The sequence below is a fragment of the Acomys russatus genome, chromosome 1 (genome assembly GCF_903995435.1).
Source record: "Acomys russatus chromosome 1, mAcoRus1.1, whole genome shotgun sequence".
In the NCBI taxonomy this organism is placed as follows: domain Eukaryota; kingdom Metazoa; phylum Chordata; class Mammalia; order Rodentia; family Muridae; genus Acomys; species Acomys russatus.
The window spans coordinates 9,430,877-9,453,770 of NC_067137.1; the positions used below are offsets into that span (position 1 = coordinate 9,430,877).

The window sequence follows — 22,894 nt, forward strand, 5'->3', positions numbered from 1 at the left end:
TCTAACTCGGGTCATCAGGCTTGATTGACAGTTCCTTTACCCACTGAGCCATCTTTCTGGCCCAGCTGGTACACATATGAATTGCATGGTGTCTGAATTGTATCTTGATTATACTGTTACTAAATATCATTTTTCCCCCATTAGTCCATGCTGTGTGGCCTTGGATTGTGACATCCAGCTAGAGGGTATCTAGAAGGATTGGTTCAGTGTGCATGTCCTGAATCCCGGCAACTAAGTGAATGTATCCCACTCTTTAACAGTGTCTTAGCTAGAAATTGGTAACAGGCTTTGATGCCCCTGAAACATCTTTGATTCAAAACCTTCACTATAGGGGCTGGGGGAAACAACTCATTTGATTGAGTACTTGCTGTGCACACTTGAGGATCTGAGTTGGGATTGTCAGCATCTATGTAAAAAGCCAGGTGTGGCAATGTGCATCTGTCATTCCAGCCTGGGGAGCCAGAGATAGGGTGGCTCTCCAAGTCAGCCTCACTGAGTCAGTGGACCCTAGGCTCAGTGAAAGATCTTGCCTTCAGAAAATAAGGTGGGAGTGACTGGAGAAGATGGCCAGTACTGACCTTTAACTTTCACTGGTGCATATCCACACATGTGTGTACATGTTTACATATGTATGCAAAACCTCTAGTATAATTGGAGTTGAGCTAGCTCTGCTATTTTTCTATAAATTAACTGGAAGTGTGTTTTATAACTGAGGCTATTTCAGTTTTCTCTTTGCTTTTTCTAGTTATTAAATGCTTGATGGAAAACCTTGAGGATGAAATATCTCAGGCTGAGAACTCTCTGCTTCAGGCTGCATCTTCATTTCCAATGTATGGGAGAGTCCACTGTATAACAAGAGCTTTTCAGAGGTTGCCTCTAAAGTAAGGATGTCCAGCGAGATCTTGTTTTAGAAGTGCATTTCTGTTTGACCTGTACTTTCTTACTGGAGTGTGTTTTGGGAAAGGAATATTACATTTCCTTAAAAAGAATTGAAAATTAGATTTAATTATCTACCCATATATACATGTTTGAAGTCCTTAATATTTTATATATCACACAGTTTAAGCCATAAATTCTTTCATCTCTTTTGTGTTAATTTCCCTTTTCAAATGAGTTTTTGCATTTAGTATACTGTCTGTACTGTGTGCTGCAGCGGCCTGCAGTTGGTGAGCGAGTGGAGGCCAGTGCTGGGGAGGCTTCTGCTACTGTCCTACAGGCTGTCTGCGGTGGTGTCTCCTGTCATCCAGAGCTCCTCCCCTGAAGGCCTCATCCCGATGGACACTGACTCAGGTCAGCAGACGAGGGCCAGTGTGCTTCTGTCTCCGTTTATCTCCTTCTTACTTGGAGAGATATAAAAGCTAAATTCAAGGAAAAATATTTTTCATGCTATTTCTAATTTTTTAGTAAATTTGTAACTATTAAAGAATAGCCCCAAGCAGGAGAGACATTTTACGCAGTGGTGCAGTCAGCAGTAAGGTGCCTTTGTTCCTGTAAACAAACTCATTCGTCTTCTTATAAGCAAACAGTGCGAGCCATTGAATTACCATTCAAAAAAAGAGAGAGGGAGACATGAAGTAGATAGGGACTAGTTCGAACAAAGAGGATTGTGGGAATGAGGAGGGTAAGAGAGGGTAATATAAGGTAAATATGGTCAAAGTATGCTCTAAAATTATATACATTGATATACCTATTTTGTATAACCATCATCTACTGGATTTAAAAAAAAAGGACAAAAAACTGTTACAAACACTGTTTATATAAAATGACGACTGAGCTCCCGAGAGCCAGGTGATAAATAAGATAAGTTGGGTTTTATAGCACTGTTTCTCAGAGTATGTAGGTGGGCTGCTAATGGGGTGGGTCAGAGAAGACAGCTTGCTGGGAATGTGAAATGGACAAAGACCCAGTTGATGGGAAGAAATGGAAGGAAATAGCTATGCGCAACTGTACTGAGAAACTTTGATTTGCTTTTTCCCTCCCATCTCTGCCTCTTTGCATATGATCCTACCACGGATCTCCATGCAGCTCTGGGCTTTAGACTGTTTGGCAATTTCCTCTCTCATCCCCAGTGCATTTCCATTTTCTTTTAGGATTACTTTTAATAACTTTGTTAAAAATCTTTTTCCTTTTTCTTTGCATCTTCTCACTCTCTCCAGGTAATTTTCGGCTTCCATAGATTATTCTAGTTCTTTCCATATGGATTTCTCTGCATTCCTTCTGATAAAGTTGGACTTGCTTCTCACTAACTATAATTTATATTTGAATGGCACATAGTCGTTAGCCTATTGTTCTGTTCCACTTTGATGCTTTAGCGCCCTCTGCTGTAGTGGCTTGGCATCTGCTTGCTATCCTGCCTGTCTCATAGTGCTGTCCTTCAAGAAGTGGTGTCTGTTTTCCTGCCTCGTGACGACAATCAGTGCTGATTCGTGATACTAGGGCAGAGTTAATTATTTTGGCTCAGGTTAACCTAAGTGCGGGATTTTGATACTTTAGTTTTCTTACTTAGTACAAAGGGACAAAGAACATAAAGGCTTCTTGCTGGTAGTTGGCTCAGGCAAGTACTGGTAGATTCTGAATGAGCAATTTTGAGTATTTCAGTTCCCTAATGTAGACAGAACTTGTAGAATGTGCAGAAGAGGTTTTGTTGTTATTTAAGGGTAGATGGGGAAGATCTCAGCAGATTTGAGAGAGGAGAAAGAATATGATCAAAATACATCACATGCAAACAATGGAAAAAGTAAAAAAAGATTTAAAAATTTAAAAAGCTGGTCTCAGACATTGTCTTTAGCCACAGGCCTTTTCTATATTCTGCCTTTTCCTTTATCCTTGATCTTTTTATTTATTTCCTGCTTCTTCCCTGTTTTATAGGCCATATATTTTGAATCTCCATGAGAAAGGTCTACCTTGAGAGCCATAGATAGATGGATAGGATTCTTAAATCTTTGTTCTGATCCCCTCCTCCTTCACCCCCTCCCTCCCCTTCTCCTCTTGCCCATCCCCATCTCCATCCCCTTCTTCCTTTCCCCCTCTGTGTACTCTTTTCATGGCCTTTTTTTTGGGGAGGAGGGCGGGGGAGTTCTGTTATTTTTTTTTCCTGGTTGTTAAAATTTTCTTTTTTGACAAAATTTCAAGGAAGCAGCAAACAAACATAAGGTGTTGGTTAAATGCCCACGAAGACAGTTTGAGCTATGGATTTCCCACAATGCCTGGTAGATATATGCCATCTGTGCCCCCTTCTAGATTTTGTTCACCCCATGTGATTGGTACCTGTTGGTACTTCCTAGAAACTAGAGCTTGGGTGACTTGCTGCCCACCCATCATCCCATTTGTTCAGCCTGATCTCCTGAACTTCTGTACTGCGTCAGTTTTGTTTTAGGCACTTGTGACTCAGTGAACAAGGCTTGCCTTCCTATAGCTTGTTTTCCCGTGAGTGCCTGGCAAGTAAAAAGAGACACTTCGCTATTCATCATGCCATGAAGGCTGTGTCTTTTGCTTTTCTAAACCAAATATGGACTCTTTATATGTCTATGTAACAAAAGATTGTATTGTGTTGATTTTTTTTAAAGATAGTATTACAACACAGTTTTATCTGTCAGTATGGATAGCATGCATTGTAGGCTAGGGAAACAGACTCAGCTGTACTTCTTGCACATGACTGAGCACAGTATCGAAGAGTCTAGATATAGTTAGCTAAGGAGAGGGTGAGGGCAGCCGTGGATTTTTGAACTGTGTTTTCTACTCTTCAGCCTAAACTGTTATATCTAGAGTAAACACTGATATGAAGACCCCGTATTAGTAACCTTCCCATTACACATCCTGTGGATACAGCTGACTGTCGCTGTGGAAAATCATGGCAACTTTGAGTTAGACTGAGAAAATCTGCACATGACATGGAACTGGGCATTCACGCACATTAATCCTTTCTTCAGAGTCAGCAAGCCGCTTGCAAGGCATCCTCAATGAGATACAGCCACGGGATACTAACGATTACTTCAACCACGCCAAAATACTGAAAGAAAGTGACAGCTTTGATTTGAAGGACTTGAGTACCAGTGTCTCAAATATTGATAGTTCTGCAGAAATCAACGGTGAGAAATATGAAACTGATATTATAATTAATGTTGTGTGTGTGTGTGTGTGTGTGTGTGTGTGTGTGTTGCTGGGGCTGGAATTCAGCCTTATAACGCATGCTAGGCTAATGTACAAATGAGCCTGTACCACTGTACAGACTTTCTTTTCTTTCTTTATTATTTTTTTTTCAAGGCAGGGTTTCTCTGTGTAGCATTGGCTATCCTGGACTCAATTTGTAGACCAGGCTGGTCTCGAACTTAGAGATCTGCCTGCCTTTGCCTCCCAAGTGCTGAGATTAAAGGCATGTACCGCCATTGCCCAGCCAGACTTTCTTTTTTAAAAATTTGTTTTATTCTAAATAATGTATGAGTGTTTGTATGTGTATGTGTGTACATGTGTGTGCATGCACACACCTAAGTGTAAGTGTCTGTGGATGCCAGAGGTGTCAGATCCTCCTGGAGCTGAAGTTACAGGCATTGTGAGTAGCCTGGTGTGGATGTCGGAACCTGGCTCGAGAACTGTAGGAGCATACACACTCTTTATTGCTGAGCCACCTTTCCAGCCTCACAGTGCGCTTTGCATAATACAAGAGTGTGCAGATTTGCGGAACGTGTCTGGAAAACAAAGCTTTTTTTTTTTTTTCTTTAATTTGGGTTTTGGAATACCTTTATAGACCTTTACTAGAGAATGGAATGCCTGATTCAGCCTAGGTGATGCTGTAACATAAAGCTTTTGATCATAAAACCCTTTAGCAGCCCAGCTGGTGAAAGAGCAAGCGCACATGATGGTGGCGGTGGATGTGGGCAGCATCGCCTCCCTGCTGTGTCCTTCACTGGGGTCTACTGTGGGAGTTCTTGAAGTCAGCATCAGCTTAAAGGATTATTACCGAGCAGAATATGTGCTACTTTGTTATACCAAGCTTCCAGAATTCCAGTCTGTGTGACTACTTTATCAGTTGTTACTGAAAAAAGTTAGCACAAGCAGTGATTTCTTAGGGATGTACCCTGTGGTCATATTCTCCCCTAGGTGGGGCTATTGTCTTATGAAAATTCTCTTTGCAGTTGTAGCTTTAAAATAACAAAAAATGTTTTCACCCTAACAGTGAAATATAAGTTTAAAACAAAGTCAAGTCATAGTCTATTTCCTTTCCAGTTCTACCCATGCTGTGTATTTATGTGTAAGTGCTTTCTTACAAAAGCAGGTGAGATAGAATAGATTGTTTTGTTAACTTCCTTTTTTACTTTAATAGGACTTTTTATATGCCACCTAAACTAGAATAAGAGAATAAATAGGAGTGCATTTAGCTTATTTGCCATGTGATTTAAATATATTTGGGAAGATAATTGGTATTTTATACTAATTTTAAAGATTCTGTCTTGGGGCTGAAGAGATAGCTCATCAGTTAAGAAGAGCACTGGCTGTCTTTTTGAAGGGTCTGGGTTCAGTCCTAGCACCCTCATCCTAGTTTACAGCTGTTTGTAACTCTAGTGCCAGGAGATCCAGTGCCTACCTTTGGCCTCTGTGAGCACAAGGCACACATGTGCACAGATATATAAGCAAGCAAAGCACCAAGTGCTTAAAAAAAAAAAAAAGAAGGAAAGGATGGAAACAAGCAAGATCAATTGATTAAAAGTTTTGTCTTAGGAACTGGAGAAGTAGCTGAGTGGTTACGAGCACTTGCTATTCCATAGGACCTGGGTTCAATTCCCAGCACCCATGTCAAGTGACTTACAATGGCCTGTAACTCCAGCTCTAGGAAATCTCATGTCCTTTGGTTGCCACGGGCACTCTCGTATATGTGGCTTATGCACGAACACACAAAATGAATAAATTAATAAAAACGAAATCTTCAAAAAAAGGAAAAAAAGTTCTGTCTTAGGCAAACATGGAGGCTCATGCTTAAATCCTGGCACCCAGGAGGCTAGATGAGGAAGGTTTTGAGTCTGAGGCATCCTGAGCTGCAAAAGGAGACCCTGTGGATAAAAATGCAAAGCCAAGATAATGACAAAAGGTTTATCCATTCCTTAACTGACGAAATAACCGTTCTCACCAAAGTAAACCAGAAGTGCTTTTCTTTTTTTTATAGTCAACCATGTAATACTTTATGGGTGACAGAGAGGTGGAAAGTTTGTTTCATCAGTATTCAAATAGCAGTCATAAGTTTTGAGGCAGTATTGTGTTTCGTTTTAATTTTTTTGAAAATAGCAAATTAAAAAAAATTAACATGCTTTCTTGTCATAGTGTGTGTTCTTCAACTGTTGGTGTGTTTTGTTTGTTTCCTCTGAATAAACAGTACATATGACAGATTTGTTTGTTCAAACAGATTTTTCTTGAGGAAATTATGACTAAGCGTGTTCTGAGAAGCCTGGGATGTGCAATAGTTTTTGTTTTGTTCCTTAAGGTAAAGAAGGAAAAACATGTGATGTAACAGCTCAGATGGTGCTGGTGTGCTGCTGGAGGAGTATGAAAGAAGTTGCTTTACTTCTTGGCTCGCTCTGCCAGCTTCTCCCTCTGCGGCCTGTGCCAGAATCTTCAGATGGGTTATTAACAGTGCAGCAGGTAAGGGACATGGTTATTCCTGCAGGTGTCATTTTTGGCCAAGGCATAAACTGTTATGTATAGACCAGCTTTTAAGAAAAGGTTTGAACCTTAAATATTTTACAAATGCCAAACCTAAAAAGGTTCATGGAGATTTTTAGGATTGTAGACCTTATTGTATATTTTTAAAATATGGCATTTTAAGAAATATTTTGTATTAATAATTATTATTATTTAAATTCTTATTTCTCCTTTAACATACATAAACTTGAACTTTAGCTGAAATTGTCTATTTAGTAAGACTCCACAAGTCTCTTAAAAATTTCAAAGGGATAAAAAGTAACATTGGTTGATCATGACTCTCGTTTCCCACTACTTCAGTAATAAAGTTGTATTCACTTTAGTGTTTTTGGCTGACTTTCATTTAAGACCACAAAGTTAGCTCAGCATCTGGGACTGTTCAAGGGATCGAGTGCAGTGTTTACAAGAAATTAGCTTACCACAAGCATTTCATTTGGAAATATTTTAGATTTATTAGATTTCTGTTTTTAATTGATTCCTTCTTCCTTTCCATATGGTTTCAACAAATCCATTTCCCACAGTTTCCCTGCAAACATATATAGCATGCACTTTCATTTTTAACCTTTTCAAATAAAGATAAATTTCCCCCTGTAGAGTATTACAACATTCAAGAACAAAACAAATATTGTAGTATGCTAATGCTGATTATTCCTACAGTAACCATGTGACTAGCGCCATGGAAATAATGCTAATATTTTTATTCTTACACTCTGGCTCGTGTGCTAACATCTGGCTGACAGCTGTGCCAGTGATGTTGCAAGGCCTTGGAAAGCACAGGGCAAAGACGAGCCGCACATTGTGGGCGGCATGTTCCCCCGTCTCTTCCAGATCAAATAGGCCTTGGTGTCCTAGAGGTACTTGGAGCCATTACTCCAACTGGCTGTAGTGCCATTGCCTTCTTTTGCTGAAGTTACAACCAGCTATCTCACTGGTGTGAGTCCACCATCTTGTTAGGAAGCAAACACATGCTAAAGCCTTTGACTTGTCAGCTTCTTTTTTCAAGGGCAAATTAAGGGAGATAACATTTTGCTTTTTACTGTAACTTAGAAAGGCTTGGCAGCTCTCCATGAACATGATTTTGCCTTGACACCCTTCCCATTACACCCAAAGTTTATATTGTAATGAATATATGTGGAACAACCATGTTAAAACAGGGAACTAATATAAAGGAGATGTTTGTTGTTTTGTTTTTAAAGAAACTAAAAATAGCCGGGCGGTGGTGGCGCACGCCTTTAATCCTAGCACTTGGGAGGCAGAGGCAGGCGGATCGCTGTGAGTTCGAGGCCAGCCTGGTCTACAAAGTGAGTCTAGGACAGCCAAGGCTACACAGAGAGACCCTGTCTTGAAAAACAAAAAACAAAACAAAACAAAAAAAGAAACTAAAAATAACAAGTGACTGCATGAATAAACAGATTCTTGCTTACTAACAAAAAAGAACTTTTCTCTATTCTGAGCACTGCTCTATAGTTCAGTATACTTTTTGCATGATAACCATGTGTAGCCACATAACAAGACATTATTGGCTGGAGGAAGGATCAGGGGTATATGTAATCGCTGTATGCTAACAGAAACTCTATTCTCTGGAAAGCTTTACTCTTGGCTTTGCTGGCTGTTAAACAAATAGCTTAGGAACAGTTAGTCCATGAAGGTCCTGTCACCCAGAAATTAATGTTATTTACTGTAGAATTTCTTTTCTAAGCAAAAAATTGCTTCTTCTAAAAAGTTTTTTTTAATTTAAGTATTTTAGATTTGTTTATTTTATGGGGTGTTTGCTTGCATATAGATGTGCATCAGATGTGAGCATGGTGTGTGTGGAGCTCAGAAGAGGTCATCAGTCTCCGAGAACTGGAATTACATGGTTGTGAGCCACCATGAGGATGCTGGGAACTGCAGATGCTCTTAACTGCTGAGTTAGCTCTTCATCCCATTTTCTTGCTTTTGAGACAAGGTCTTGTTATGTAGCCCAGGCTGGCCTGCCAAGAGGTAGAATGACAGCCAGTTCTAAATTCTGCTTCTATAAATAAAAAGTAGTTCCATGTACTTAATACTTTTAAGAGTTAAACATGGAAATGACAGGAGAACATTAGTTTACACCAGGTACTTGGCTGTACCTAAGGTGAATCTACACTTCCAAGGACACATTTGCTCTGGCTAAGTTGCATTTGCTGTACTTGATGACAAAGCCACCAGTGTGAGAGTTCCTCTCTCAGATGAACATGAGCGCACTAGACATACCTCTGCAAAGCTAAAAGACTGATGTTAGCCTGTGTCTCCCCTCTCACTCTTCACTCTCCACCCACAGTTCTGTAGGTACTGTTATTTTTCTTGTCCAGTACTTTTAAGATCACCCTGATTTTATTGGCCTTTGTTAAGGGGTGGACACTTAAATAGCACACACATGAATATGATTTACAGCAGGCTGATGGGAAGCAGGTGACAGTTTGGGGATTTGTGCTGCTGTATGGAGAGGAGAGCTGGTCCTTGTTTTTAGTTCTGGTGTTTTAGTGCTGGTTCATTGAAGGCTCATCTCTGTGATACTCTCCAGCTCCCTGGATACGAGGAAACTGAAGCCTCTGGTTACTCATGGCTGGGTTTGCCAGAGATCACAAAGCTGATCTGTGGCCTCCTCAGACAGGAACCCAGTTCTCTCCTTCCTGTCATGGCTTCACGTGGCACAGTGCTCCCTTTGTTCACAGTGGCTCATTTAGGTTTTCTTTACATTGAAATCCCCCCGTCCCCATCACCCAAGCCAGTTTTCTCAAGCAATGAAAGACCAACGAAAGATAACTCACTCCTGGAGTTGTCAGTGCCCAGTCCTTCCCTGGGAGCCTTTCTTGTGAAGCATTGTGCTCTCCCCAGCTTCTTCAAGAGGAAACTGTTCTCCTGGTAGCATGGCTGACTCCCTCCTGCTCTTTCAGAGTGTCCCTGCACTAGAGGCAGAGATGGAGCGGCTCTGAGGGCTGTAAGCTGAGACCCTTCACGACTGAGCAGTGCACACAGCCTTACCGCACGGTTTCCGGACTCACTGGTGTGTGTCTAGGTTTCTAGCTTGATGCTTTGTGGATAGACTTTTGCTTGATATTTTGTTGAACCTTTTCTAGTGTGATGGCTGATATTAATCTCTAAATGCCTACTAGTTTTTAAAACAACTTCTATGTTGAATATCAATTTCTTTGTAGATTTCACCTAATATTTCTAAGAAGAGACATTTGGGTAAATTTTTATAGTTGCTTCACTTCACACTCTCTCGTAATTATTATCACAAAAAGTCATGTGAATAAACATATTGCCAATGAGTAAAAACTTCCTGCTTTAGATTCTGTTGTTACTTGCATGATCAGTAGTCCTGATTGGATTGCTACATTTCTTCTGTTGTGGCATTATTTAAAATTTTTGTGATAGATTACAGATGGAATTTATATTTATTAGTATTCATAAGTCATAAAGGAATTGCCTTTTTTGTTTTATTTGTTTATATTTAGATTTTAGGAATTATGAATAAGTATTTTGAACTATCATGAGTGGAAGTTAGAACTTTTAAGCTTTGCAGTGAACTTTTGATGAGAGCCTATCACTTAGATGCCTATATATTGACTGCCTTAGTACATGGATATCATGGGAACATAAAGAAGATTCATATGTGATTCTCTGATCTCAAAGAGCTTAGTAATATACTAATGAAACAAAACAGGAATTTTAAAAAGTCAGGCCTCGGAGTGCCTAGAGACAAGATCCTGGAAGAATAAGACGGATGCCTGCTCTTTGACCAAGTACCTTTGTTGAAATCAATGGAATTCTGCTGACACAGAGCAGAGCCATCCTTGGCTACCTCTCTGCCAAGTACAGCTTGTATGGGAAGGACCTGAAGGAGAGAGCCAGGATAGACATGTGTGCTGGTGGTACCCGGGGCCTCATGGTGCTGATCGCCCAGGCTCCATTTAAACCCCCTCAGGAAAAATGGGGGAGCTGTGCTTTTATAGTGAAGAGAGCTAAAACCTGTTACTTCCTTGTCTGCAAAACGATTTTAAAGGGTTACGAGGAGGCTTTTCTTGTTGGCAGCCAGCTCGGTTGGGCAGCCGTACAGCTGCTCGAAGCCATTTTGATGGTGGAAAAGCTCAGTGCTTTTGTGTTTTCTGATTTCCCTCTGCTGCAGAGGACAAGAATCAGCAACATTCCCACAATTAAGAAGTTCCTGCAGCTATAGATCCCAAGAATAAAGGTCTTGAAAACCCAAACCACTCTGCCATCAGTGACAGATGCCAACTAAATACAGTGAAAAACTAAAATAAATAAATAAATAAAAACTCAGGCCTGAAGGGCAACAAAATGGCTCATGTTAAGAATTTGCTAGAAAGAGAAAAATAAACTTTGTTAAGGCGGTGTCTGCACATCAGATGATCTTTGTCATGATATAGAGGAATGATATTTGGATTTTGAAGAAATTCTGATTGTTATTAAGAAATCATAATGAAAAAGGGTTGGTTTTAAACATTAATTATTTTATTAAACCTCTGTGAAGCATCCCATGTCACCAAAATGGAATTAGAGCCTTCCCACTATAGACATTCCCAGGGTTAGAAGAAATGGTTCTGTCTTAAAATCAGAATTTGAATTAAGGGTTATTATTTCATAATACAAAGTCAAGCCAAAAGTGAACATTTACAGATTGCTAATTTATCTGATAGTAAGCTATAGTGCCTGGAGACATGGCAAGTAGCTATTTTCCCCTGTGGATTAGTGATCTGTAAATCTATAAAAGATGCTAATTTGCTTTAGAGTTTTGTAAAAAGTTTCAAGTAGGATATGTTAAATTTAAAATGTTTACTTTTAAGATTGGAAAGCAGTATCTTTTTTTTCCTTCTCACTTTAACCTTCATTTTCTTCTAAATTTGCTGGCTTGTGTCTGTAATCCTAGTACTTGGGAGGCTGAGGCAGGAGGATCATCAGGGATTCAAGGCCAGCCTCCACTATGTAGTGAGTTTCAAGCCAGCGTGAAGCTATAGAATGAGATCCTGGCTCAATTCAACACCACCACCACCAACAACACGTCCTGGGAAAATCTATTTTTATTAGAAGTTTATAAACAACAACAACAACAACAAAAAAACACCATCTGAGAAATGAAACTCTTTGAACTTGAGAAACTCATTTTCTAATGAAACAATTGTATTTTCAGTGGACCTTTTATTTTAAAAATTAAGTTGACAAATTCTAGGCTAGTGAGATGGCTACGTGGATAAAGTGCTTTCTGCCAAGGTTGATCCCTGGGACCCACGTGATGAAAGGCGAGAACGGACTCTCACAGTCCTTCCTCTGACCTTTGTAGGCAACACACACACACACACACACACACACACACACACACACACACGAATAAAGAAATGTGCTAATTTTTTAAGGTTCTGTTTATGCTTTTTACTATCGTTACCCATTTTCTGAGTGGTATGAATCAACTCTGTTCCCTGTAGTCTGGTGTCCACTGAGAGGGAGTTAGCAGGATGCTCTGTCCAGCTGCTTGCTCACAGAGCCCGTTATTCCATGCAGTCTCCCACTTTGGAGCCTGGGTTCATCCTCCCTTTGATGCCTGTCTTTCACTGTTGTCTAGTATAAAGCCTCTAGCCTGCAGCCCTAGCCTGCAGCCTCTGGCAGCCCTAGCCTGCAGCCTCTGGCAGCCCTAGCCTGCACATGCTAGATCTGGACCCAGCAACGAGTCTGCTCGATAGCAGCTACTTGGTGCTTATTTGTTTACTGTAACCTCTTCACATACTAATTGTTCTCTTCACTACCTAAGCGCATATAACCCTCCTTGTTGCATGAGAGATGTGAGCAGGGACTCTCATCTCAGTGCAGACAGGCCTCCCCTTCTTGGACGTGCCGTGCTGTGCAGCCATCCTCATCATGCAGCACACTCGTTTTCTCCCTGAGTCTAAACTGAAAGCCTACTGCGGTCACATGCCTTCTTTTCATTTTCTTTGTCTGTTCCACCAGTAAGCTACAAAGCTTTGGACGGGATGTCAAAAAAACACTTGACAGTAATTTTATATGGAGTACAAGGCCAAACATTTGTGTTTGTTTGGAGATCACATGTGAAATAAAATGAAGAAATCTTGTCTATATATAACATGTGTCCTTAGGGTACCACTCTGATTCCTAAGGTCAAGGTTACGGGGGGCTCAGGGTCTACTTGAGAAGACCACCCACCAGGCAAACTTCTGAATGCTTTAGTTTTATTAGGTGCTTCTTGGTTCAGACCCTTTGAAGGGAGTTAGCATAAAGGAAACAATGAAAATGCGACCTCTGCTTAAGGAGAAGATGGTGGACTTCTGTAGGTCCTCAGAGAAACCCATCATAAGTAGCGTTTGTCTTTATTGAAGTATGTCACAATATCTGTAGCCCGTTTTAGAGAAAAGAATTAACTAAGGAAAAGTCCTTCTTTTTTCTTTATTTTCTCTCTTCTGAAATACCTTCTTAAAATAATCTCTTCTGTAATGATAGAAGTGATGCTTTGAAGAAAAGCTTTAGCAGAAGGACACAACGTAGTACTCTGAAATAGGGTTTTTAAACATTCATCAAGTGCTGCTTGTGTGGTTCTTTGTTGGCCTTCGATTCTGTCTCTCCATGTATCATTCTTTATGACAGATATACACCAAGTATAGGTGCTGCCCCTCTATTTAGCTCATAGCACACTGATGATATTAGGTTATAGATAATTGGCCTGTTCTGAAGTTGCTATTTAACTCATTTAAACACAACTACCTATGAGGTAAGTGCCATTAGTACCCTTAGTGTACAGAAGAAGATGAGACTGTTTATGTCTCTGATGTATACAGAGCACTAAGCCAGTCACTGCTGAGGTGAAGGTGTTTCTGGGTTAGCAGATCTGATACACTGTGAGGCCGAGTCCGTGTTTGATAGACTGTGATCTGTGCATGCACAGTGAATGGATAGCTAATTACAGCTTTGGTCCAGAGTTTATTAAAAAAGTCTGTATTTTCTAAAGTCAACAGCAGCCACCAAATCCATCACCAAATAACATAAAGCCCAGTTCGACTAACTAGTTTGGCTGCTCTTTGTTCAGAACAACAAATACAAATTGTCAGCTATGTTGTCTTTAAAATTAATTGGTGTGCTTTCTGTCTTAGGTAGAGAAAGACAGCATGTTGAGAAGTGATGGTGTGGCATTCTGGCAGAGCCCATGCTTTGACTTAAAGTGCTGCTGTTGACTTTTAGGATGGCTTTTACTAAGCCTCACTTGTAGCCTTAGTGCATCTCTAAGATACAGTGTGAGTGAATGTGGCTTCCCAGTTTAAGATGAAAAAGTCTTTGCACAGATAATGTTAGCAGTTGCTAAGCAATGTGACCGTGCTTCCTGTAGTTGAACTGTACAGTATAAAATGATTGGAACAGTAAATTTCTTATGTATATTTTACCACATTAAATGCAAAATATTTGAAGAGTAAACATATTTATCTCAGAGTCATGTATGTGAGTTTGTTACTTTTTGTGATTTGATGTTGGTGTTGAGTGGCATGAGCTAACAGAGCATACTATGAAATTTGCACATCTGGCATGGGGAGGCACTCTAGTGTAGTAATTAAAGATGGATGACTGCCTGTTTCATGTCCTGCTTACTTGCTGTGTGACCTTAGATTAAGTTACTTAGCCTTTCGGTGCCCAATTTTCCTAATGTGAACTACAGATAACAATAGCATTTATTTCATAGAGCTCATTATGAATATTAAATGAATGGTATAAAAAAGATTAAGGTAGGTGTGGTAGCACACATTTGTAAAGCCCTCCCACACATCCCCACCCCCACTGGAGATGTGAAGAGCAGGAGTTTAGGGTTATTCCTGACTACACAGCAAGTTCAAGGCCAGCCAGAGCTACCTGAGACTCTCTCAAAAAACAAAAGAAGGTGCTTAACACACAATTTGTCACAACAAGTCAATGGTAATTGGATACATACGCACAGGTTGTGAATTATAATGCTGATATGTATTAATGCATCTATAAGTTAAGCATAATGAATATTTTTCATTCTTTTAAAAGGTTAAAGAAATGGGAGATTACTTTAAACAACACCTTTTGCAGTCCAGACACAGAGGAGCATTTGAACTGGCTTATACTGGTTTTGTGAAACTCACTGAAATATTAAACAGGTAAAACAAATGTCCTTTTGTGTAGGTCTTTTTAAAGCACAGACTATAGAGCATGTGCATGGAGTAGGTGTTGCTTGTGTCTTTTCATGCTGGAGAGGATGAAGACTACATCCTCTACAGAACTCCTAAGGATGGTTTTCTTAGGTTCCATTCTGTGCTTGACTGCAGATGACTGAGTGAAATGTCCAACCTACACTGCTTTCTCACCAAAGACTTTGCCAAGAATAGATCTGAGGTTACTGTTTCTTTTCATTGGATGAAGTGAATGTTTCGTCTGTTTGAAAATAACTTAGCATTTGGAATCAAATAAGCCTGGACTTTTTTTGGATTTATATGGGCTTCAGGGAAAAACATAAGGGTTTTGTCTTTGTCTTTATAGTTTTGTTTTATAGAAAAATCTTAAAATAACAATAAATAGACATAATTCATCTTACCTGGAAAAATATTTAGATAGCCCTCATGTATCTAACCAAATGTATATTTATTAACTTTATGGATATTGATTATTTTATTCACTCATTCATTCATTCATTGATATAATAGATTTCCTCTAAGTGGCTTAAAAAAACCGTAAGTTGCTTAATGACTAAGTATATGTGGCAAACATTCTCTAAATAAAAGGTAGTATTTTACAGGAAAACATTTTTATTGTCTGGAACTTTAAAAGTGAAGTGGCCAGTCTTGTAGCTTCAGCAAACATTTTATTTTGAGCTGCTAAGAGATCTAGATGTTGATTATTTGTGAAGTGTCCCCCACCCCCACTCCAGGTAAAAACATTTCTAAAATGTCCTGTCAGTTTTGGGTTTCACAGAATATCTTTAAATTATACTTTTAAAATGTCCATGACATTAAACTGGTGATCTTTAAAACATTCTATTTTTAATTGTGCATGCATGCTTGTATATGTGTGTCTGTGTCTGTGTCTGTGTGTCAATCAGTGAGTATGTAGAAAGGAGTGCAGTGCCTGTGGAAACTAGAAAAGGACATTGGCTTCTCTCAATTTGAAGTACACATGGCCTTGAACCACCTGGTGCTAGGAACCAAATTCTGTTCCCTTGTAAGAAGTAAGGGCTCTTAGATACTGAGTCATTTTTCTAGCTTCATAAATTACAGACTTGAAAATATTTTATCTGCTCTGGGCTGGAGAGCTGACTCAGTGGTTAAGAGCACTAGCTTAGAGGTGCTGAGTTCAGTTCCTAGTAACATGGTGGCTCACAACCCTCTGTAATGGTATCCAGTGCCCTCTTGGCATTGCAGGCACACATGCAGACAGAGCATTCACATACATAAGTACATATTTAAAAATACTTTATCTTATCAACTCTTTGTTTCTGTTGTAGATAGGAGTATTCTTTTCTTACAGTGCAATATAGTTCATTCCTTCAAATCTGCTAATGTTAGCTGTGCCCTTTTCATCATGCTTGGGTTAGAGAGTATAATACCTTGTCAGGAAACACAATTTCTGTTATTGAAGAGCTTGTGAGTTATGAGGGCAATACATTTCATTGATGGACAGGATTGATCTGTCTGGCTAGACAAATGTGTACATTCTGTGGTGGTTTGAATAGGAATGGTGCCCATGGACCCTTGTGTTTGAGTATTTGGTCCATAGGGAGTGGCAGTCTGAGGTATGGCCTTGTTTGAGGAAGTGTGTTACTGTAGGGGTAGGCTTTGAGGTCTCGTGTACTCAAGATATGCCTGGTGTGGCTCACAGTCTCTCCTGCTGCCTGTGGATGAAGATGTAGAGCTCTCAGCTCCTTCTCTAGCACCATGTCTGTCTGCACGCTGCCATGTTTCCTGCCATGCCAGTAATTAAATCTCTGAAACTGTAAGCCATTTCCAATTACATGCTGTCCTTTATAAGAGTTTCCATGGTCATGGTGTCTCCTCACAGCAATAGGACCCAAACTAAGATAGATTCCATGTGTGTCCTTTCTGAAGCTGAAAAAGGATGGCCTTCTCTAAAGGGGAGGACCTTCCCCAAAGAGGGGGACTGTCCTCTGCAAAGGATACATGTGTCCTTTGTTATAGAAGCTCCAAACAAGAGCTTATAAGTAAGGGTAAAATTTAGACTATTAAAAGGGAATATGTTATAGATCTCTACTGGTCACAAGAGTTACTGGTTATAAGCACTCAGCATCATGGTGGATGTGTGATAGCTTGACAACAGCTGAGAAAGTACGATCTGTTTGCTAAAGGATGAACCTGCCAAATACTGTAGAACATTGATGAATCTTAAAGGGATGGATATCAGAGAGAGAAGCACCAAGGATGTGATGTGTGCTTAGCTCCTTGTGGAGAAAGCGAGCCTGCGAGCATGCCTGAGTAAGGTTTAAGCACATAGGAGAAGAAAGGTGGAGAACTAAAAATGTAGAGTTAGATTCAGATATTTCATTGTTAGGCAGACATCCTTCGTTAGTGTTCTGTCGCTGAACTAGCCAAAATTATTTTGTTCTGTGCAACTAGATTTGCTATAGTAGGGATGGGAGAAACATTGTGGTGTTTTTGTTGTGTTTTATGTTTTTATCTTATCCAAAACCCCCAGCAGTCTATGATTCAAGCTCTTAGTTCTGTGTATACCCATTCCCCTGAGTGAGTGTACAGTCAACCCCTTAGCTTGTGATCTTGTCATCTCTAAAGGAAGGTGCTCGTTTCACTTGCAGGTCTCTCTGGAGTTTGTTGTCTAGAGAATTATTTTTGAAAACTCTTGCAATACATACTTTCCTACAAATGTAAAATACTGTGAGATTGATGTTTCTTGGGGCTGTGTGAGGTGTTGTCTCCATTGGAACATTCAGCTCAATATATTTAATTAGGGAGAACCTAGATTCAGTTTTAGCAACTTAAATCTGAGGTATGAAGGCTTCCTCTATGTTGACAAAGATTGGACATTTCACTTAACATGTAACCTCATGTGAACAACTCCATACATGATGTATTGAACGCTCAAAAGAAAGCTATAGACATTTTACTACTTTCTTGGTTTTATGAGGGCAGTTGGGGCAAGGCTAAGCTAGGTAGTTTTCTTTAGGACATTTACTTAGTGATACCGATGCCATTTATCAGGCAGATGAAGTGGTAAGGGGGTCTCTTTTGGCTGTGCTGACATTTCTGGCACCTTGGGCAGTGGGATAGTTAGAAGACTGGACCTGTTGAGTATATGAACTGACTAGATGACTGCTCCATGGATGGGAAAGTTTTATTGTAGATCTGAGAGAAAATAGCCAGAGGCATCTGGAAGAGTCAAAAACAGATAAAGAAGTTGACTTGACATGGCCAATAGGCTGGACATGGCTCAGTCTATCTACAAGGGGGGAGGAATAGCAGGGGATAAGAGACTTGTCAGAGAGAAATGTCCCAAGTAACAAAGGCGAGGCATCTTTTTCCAAGTGATGGATGCTCAGGAGGGTGAGAGAAGCTGCCTGATGCACTTTGAAAGCAGTAGTAGGCTCCAGGAGCCAACAGACACAGAGTAGGCAGCTCCGAAATGACACCCAAACACCAGAAGAGAACAGGTGGAGAGAAGTGGCTGGAGAGATGGATTAAAAATTTGGAGTCGCAATGATGGGTGGCAGAAGCCAACAGAAACAAATGAACCATACCTTTAGGGACTCAGACCTGTAGCTTGGTTTAATTAGGGAGGCTGGACCCTTTCCATCTGTGCCCTTCTTGAGTATTTAGTACCAGACGTATGAACTGACAACCTGACTGCTCCTTGGTATGCTTAAGGGGATGGTTTTTATTGTGAATGGAGAGAGAGAGAAAATAACCAGAGGCACTTGGAAAAGTCCAGAGCAGAGAGAGAAAGAAATGGCCACCATACTGGACATGGCCAGGATACCTGTGTGAGATGAGAGAATAGCAGGGGACAGAGAATAGAGAAAGTATTGAGATTAGCAGGAACTAGTGAGAGCTGAGAACAGTATGAACAACTGGGGAGCAGGAGAGAGGTTAGGGTGGAAGAGGAGGTGAGAAGGACTAGGATGCTAGTATAGACTTTGAAATGTATAATAAATATTTGTGAGTAGGGACTGAGGGAACCTGGAGATTAGCACAGCCTTGATATGGCATCATGGTGATATGCTAATTGGAGAGCCATATGTCCCCTTTGCCAGGGGTAAGGGAAATGACTCCTCTGGGCATATGGAAACCAGTTTTACACGTTCTTGAGGAATTATGGCTTTTATCTAACAACCAGAAGTTCTCCTATGGTCCAGGTTGAGCTCATTTCTGGATATTTGGACTGCCTATTGGAGTTTCCTTTGGACCTGACAATTTGGACCACAAATGACCTCTTACTCAGCATGACAGGTCTGAGGTAGCTGAACTTCCAAGTAGCAGCAAGCTCCAACCAGAAGCTGTGTGATCTTTTCTGGCCTAGCAGCCTGGCAAGACTTATAGCATTGATCCAGTTACATTATTTTGGTTAAAAGGAGTCTTTAGGACAGACTGGATGCAACCCACTTTTTGATGGCACAGTGGCAAGATAATTGTTTAGAAATATATGTGTATGGAAGTCATTGTAGTGGTCAGCTTTGAAAAATAAATCTGCAGCATTGAATGCAAGTGGTAGAGACGGCTATGGAACCTGTGATGGCTCCTCTGGTTTTAGGATCAGTGTTACCAAAGCCAGAGTTATTTTGGTTTTGTTTGTTTGATAAACAATAGTAAGTTTATTTTGCCTGTACCCGGTGTGAGAAAATGATAGACTATCCTGGTTGTTGCCCTCAATTTAGCAGTTGGACTAGGTGTACAACTAAGACATCCGAAACAGACAAATCTGGGAATTGTTTCCATAGTCATCATTGTTGGTAGGGTTGTTGTCTTTTTCAGGGAAGAACAGGGATTGGAAAAAAGAACAGAGAGCCAAAGACAGAAGCTGTGTATAAGGCTGAGCATGAAACGAGTGCCACATCTTTGTGCCAGTTCAGAGATACTGTGTAATGGTGCAGTAGAAGCCATTCCCAAGAGATAAAATGGGGAGCGAGGAAGAGCTGAGGGCCTGATGTATTGGCCACTCGTAATCTGTCATGGCTGTCACTGTGGCTCATGACCCATCTGTTAGGATTTTCATCTGATGCCGTTGAGCCCAGTGGGTTTTGATCCCTTTGGGGACATTTCAAACCTGACTGTTTTGTACAAAGTATCCGTGTCATGTCTATCATGTGTGGCACTTTTCTTTCCTTTTTCTACTTTTTTTTTTTTTTTTTTTCATTTTGGGGGGATGGTGGTGGTGGTTGGTTTTTAATTTAAAAAGAAATTGTTTCTTTTGGGCTTTTTGGGAGGGAGGGGTTAATAAACCTTTAAGTGATAAAAACTTGTTTAGACATACAGCAGTTAAAAAGTTTGAAAGAAAGAAGTCTGGGTGTTCATGAAAACCCATAGAAATCAAGGCCAGCTGCTGGCTGTGTTAAGGAAGAAAGTACTTAAAAAGATTAATTGTCAAATAACTGAAGAGTTAAACACGAGCTACATTCTTTCAGTTGTTTTTTAATAGAATTATTCAAAATGTCTTCAAATGTAAACTGACATTACAATTATACAATTATCTGAGGATAAACAAGAATGGGAGAGATAATCTTTTTTTCTAGGAAAGTTTTTGAAAATAATATTTATATGTATAATATAAACAAATGTGGAGTTAATTTTCTATAATCTGATTTTCTCATATGGTGAATTCTATTTGGGACTTGATGAAATATTCACTTGTCAGGTCTCAGGCAGGTAGGCCTGGAACAAGAGGGGACTCAGCCTGCCATTCCCTCTCCCACAGGCATGACTGAGTGCATCAGCTTAGCTCTGCCAGGATGAGAGTGCTTACGCCCCTCCGACACGTGCCCGCGTAGACAGGCCAGCCGTGAGCACACTGAGGAAGGACAGTGATGCTGTGGCCAGAGGTGCCTGCCTAACCTCAGTTGACTGAGAAGTGAGAGAACATGGCCCTGGGTGTCAGGTGATCAGAAGGTGGCCTCAGAGTGGGTGCTACATGGAGAGTCCCATGCAAGCCGCTGGAGACGACAGGAGCGAGGGCTGTGGTGGCGATGGTGCCCTGGGCTTGGGTGCCCTTGGCCTTCTTACCGCCACAGCTGGCACCGGGCTGGCCTGCCTTCCCCGGGCACAGCCTCCAGGTCCTCTCTGAGCCTCGTTTTCCCTGTAGTTGAGATCGAGCTGTCTGTGTTTGGCCTTCTCCTGAGCTCGGACAAGAAGCGTGTGGCACTCTCCTCGTGGACCCCTTCTCCGCCTCTCCAAACCTGCGTCACAGAGAGTCTTGTCTCTGTGGGAAGCAGCACTTTGACCCTTAGCAAGCAGAATGTTTCACATCTGTGTGTTCCTCTAGGGAAGGCCATGTCCTGTGCTGCTGCTCCTATGCTCACCCAGTCCTGTCAGTTTGGGTCCACATGGATTGCTGCTGCTGCTGGTGGGCTGTGTGTGGGGAGTGGAGTATTAGAGATTGAACCTAGGGCCTATGTGTGCTAGACAGGTGCTCTACCTCTGAGCCAGGTGCCAGCCTCCTCCTACAACGCCTGGAGGAAAAATACACTGAGTTGGGAGTCTCTTTGGAGTGAGGGCTCAATTTTATTATGGCGGGTTTTTCTTATATAGAGTATAGGGAGTGGGCAGGGCATAAGGTGTCCAGAGATATGACGTCTCCCAGCATATAAAGTGGCCCGATTCTGTGGGACCAATTGGTTTGTGTTACATAGCTGTTGGCAGGCAGGACTCACATCAGGATGTGCCCAGATGGGCCATGCTGTGTCATTCCTATGCGGAAGTATTTACCAGAGATTGTTGCTGAAACTTGAGCCAGGCTCGGTTCTGTCTTTAAGGCCTTAGAGGGCTGACAGATTCGGCCATACAACCCAACATTCGCTGTCTTTAAAAACCCCTTTACTTCCAAGTATGATTGTGTGCACTTGTAACTTCAGTATTTTGGATGCTGAGGCAGGAGGATCCACATGCAAGACCCTATCCTGAGCCTAATCAACAAAACAAACTGAAACTGTGATTATTTTTCTTTTCTTTTTTTTTCTTGGTTTTTCGAGACAGGTTTCTCTGTGTAGCCTTGGCTGTCCTAGACATGCTTTGTAAACAGGCTGGCCTCGAACTCACAGCAGTCGTCCACCTCTGCCTCTCGAATGCTGGGATTAAAGGCATGTGCTACCACGCCTGGGCCTGTGGTTATTTTTCCTATGCATAGTTAGCTACACAAATGTTTGAATGGAGTGGTTAAGTACATTTAAATCATAAATAAATTCAGATTTCTGGTAAAATTCACAAATGGAACTTTCCATACTCAAATACAAATGACTTTTGTATTTGAAGATGTTTGTTTTGATTAAAGATTCTTAAGCTAGAATGTGAAGTTGGGGACTTTGATTTATCCAAGTTGAAAGCGTAACTGTGTGGGGGATTGTTGACTGGGTTCCAAGTGTAGAAGGAACTTCTGTGAGAACTTCTTTTCTTGCTCTGTGTATGAGAAGTGCTCTGCCTGCTGAAGGGTGGGTCCTCTGCAAATGTCTCTTGTAGTAATTATAACCATATTCACATTATTGCTCCCTGAATGAACTGTTGGCAGCTAGCAGTTTTAGTTATAAAGCACTAGTGATGACTGATGATATCAATAATTACAATAGAAGTAATTTAAATATTTAATCTTTTGCCAATTAATTATAGCTTCTACAGTGCAAATTCAAGTGGAAACTTTTTTGAGCAATTGTTTTATAACAATAAAACAATAAAAACTAGATTTTTTTACCTGTCTGGACAACAAAGGAACATATATTCACACAGTTGTACTAAAAATAAATGTTAAGTATAATATATTGGGGGGAGAGATCCATTCAACTTTGATTAACATTATATTGTCTAGGCTTTTATTTCTGTTTCATTTGATAAATATTCTTGAACAAGATACTCATTGCTCACTAAATTCCCTATAAATTTTATTTGAAATGTGAATAATTAAATTAAGAATAAGTTATGAGCGACTCTGAAGAGCCATATAAATTGGGAGAGCAGTGGGCATCTTGAGACAGAGTCTC

General features: G+C 40.6%; 1 protein-coding gene and 1 pseudogene across 1 annotated transcript in view; both read left to right on the top strand.

Annotated features, from left to right (window-relative positions):
* The window catches only part of Thada (THADA armadillo repeat containing), a 282,053-nt gene that overhangs the window by 31,852 nt on the left and 227,307 nt on the right, over positions 1 to 22,894 (top strand). The window contains exons 18-22 of the mRNA XM_051161396.1: positions 746 to 881; positions 1,154 to 1,290; positions 3,930 to 4,088; positions 6,473 to 6,630; positions 14,743 to 14,852. Of these exons, the coding sequence (XP_051017353.1) occupies positions 746 to 881; positions 1,154 to 1,290; positions 3,930 to 4,088; positions 6,473 to 6,630; positions 14,743 to 14,852 (700 nt within the window). The remainder of the gene's footprint in view (positions 1 to 745; positions 882 to 1,153; positions 1,291 to 3,929; positions 4,089 to 6,472; positions 6,631 to 14,742; positions 14,853 to 22,894) is intronic.
* LOC127195162 (glutathione S-transferase alpha-4-like) lies at positions 7,367 to 11,380 on the top strand (annotated as a pseudogene).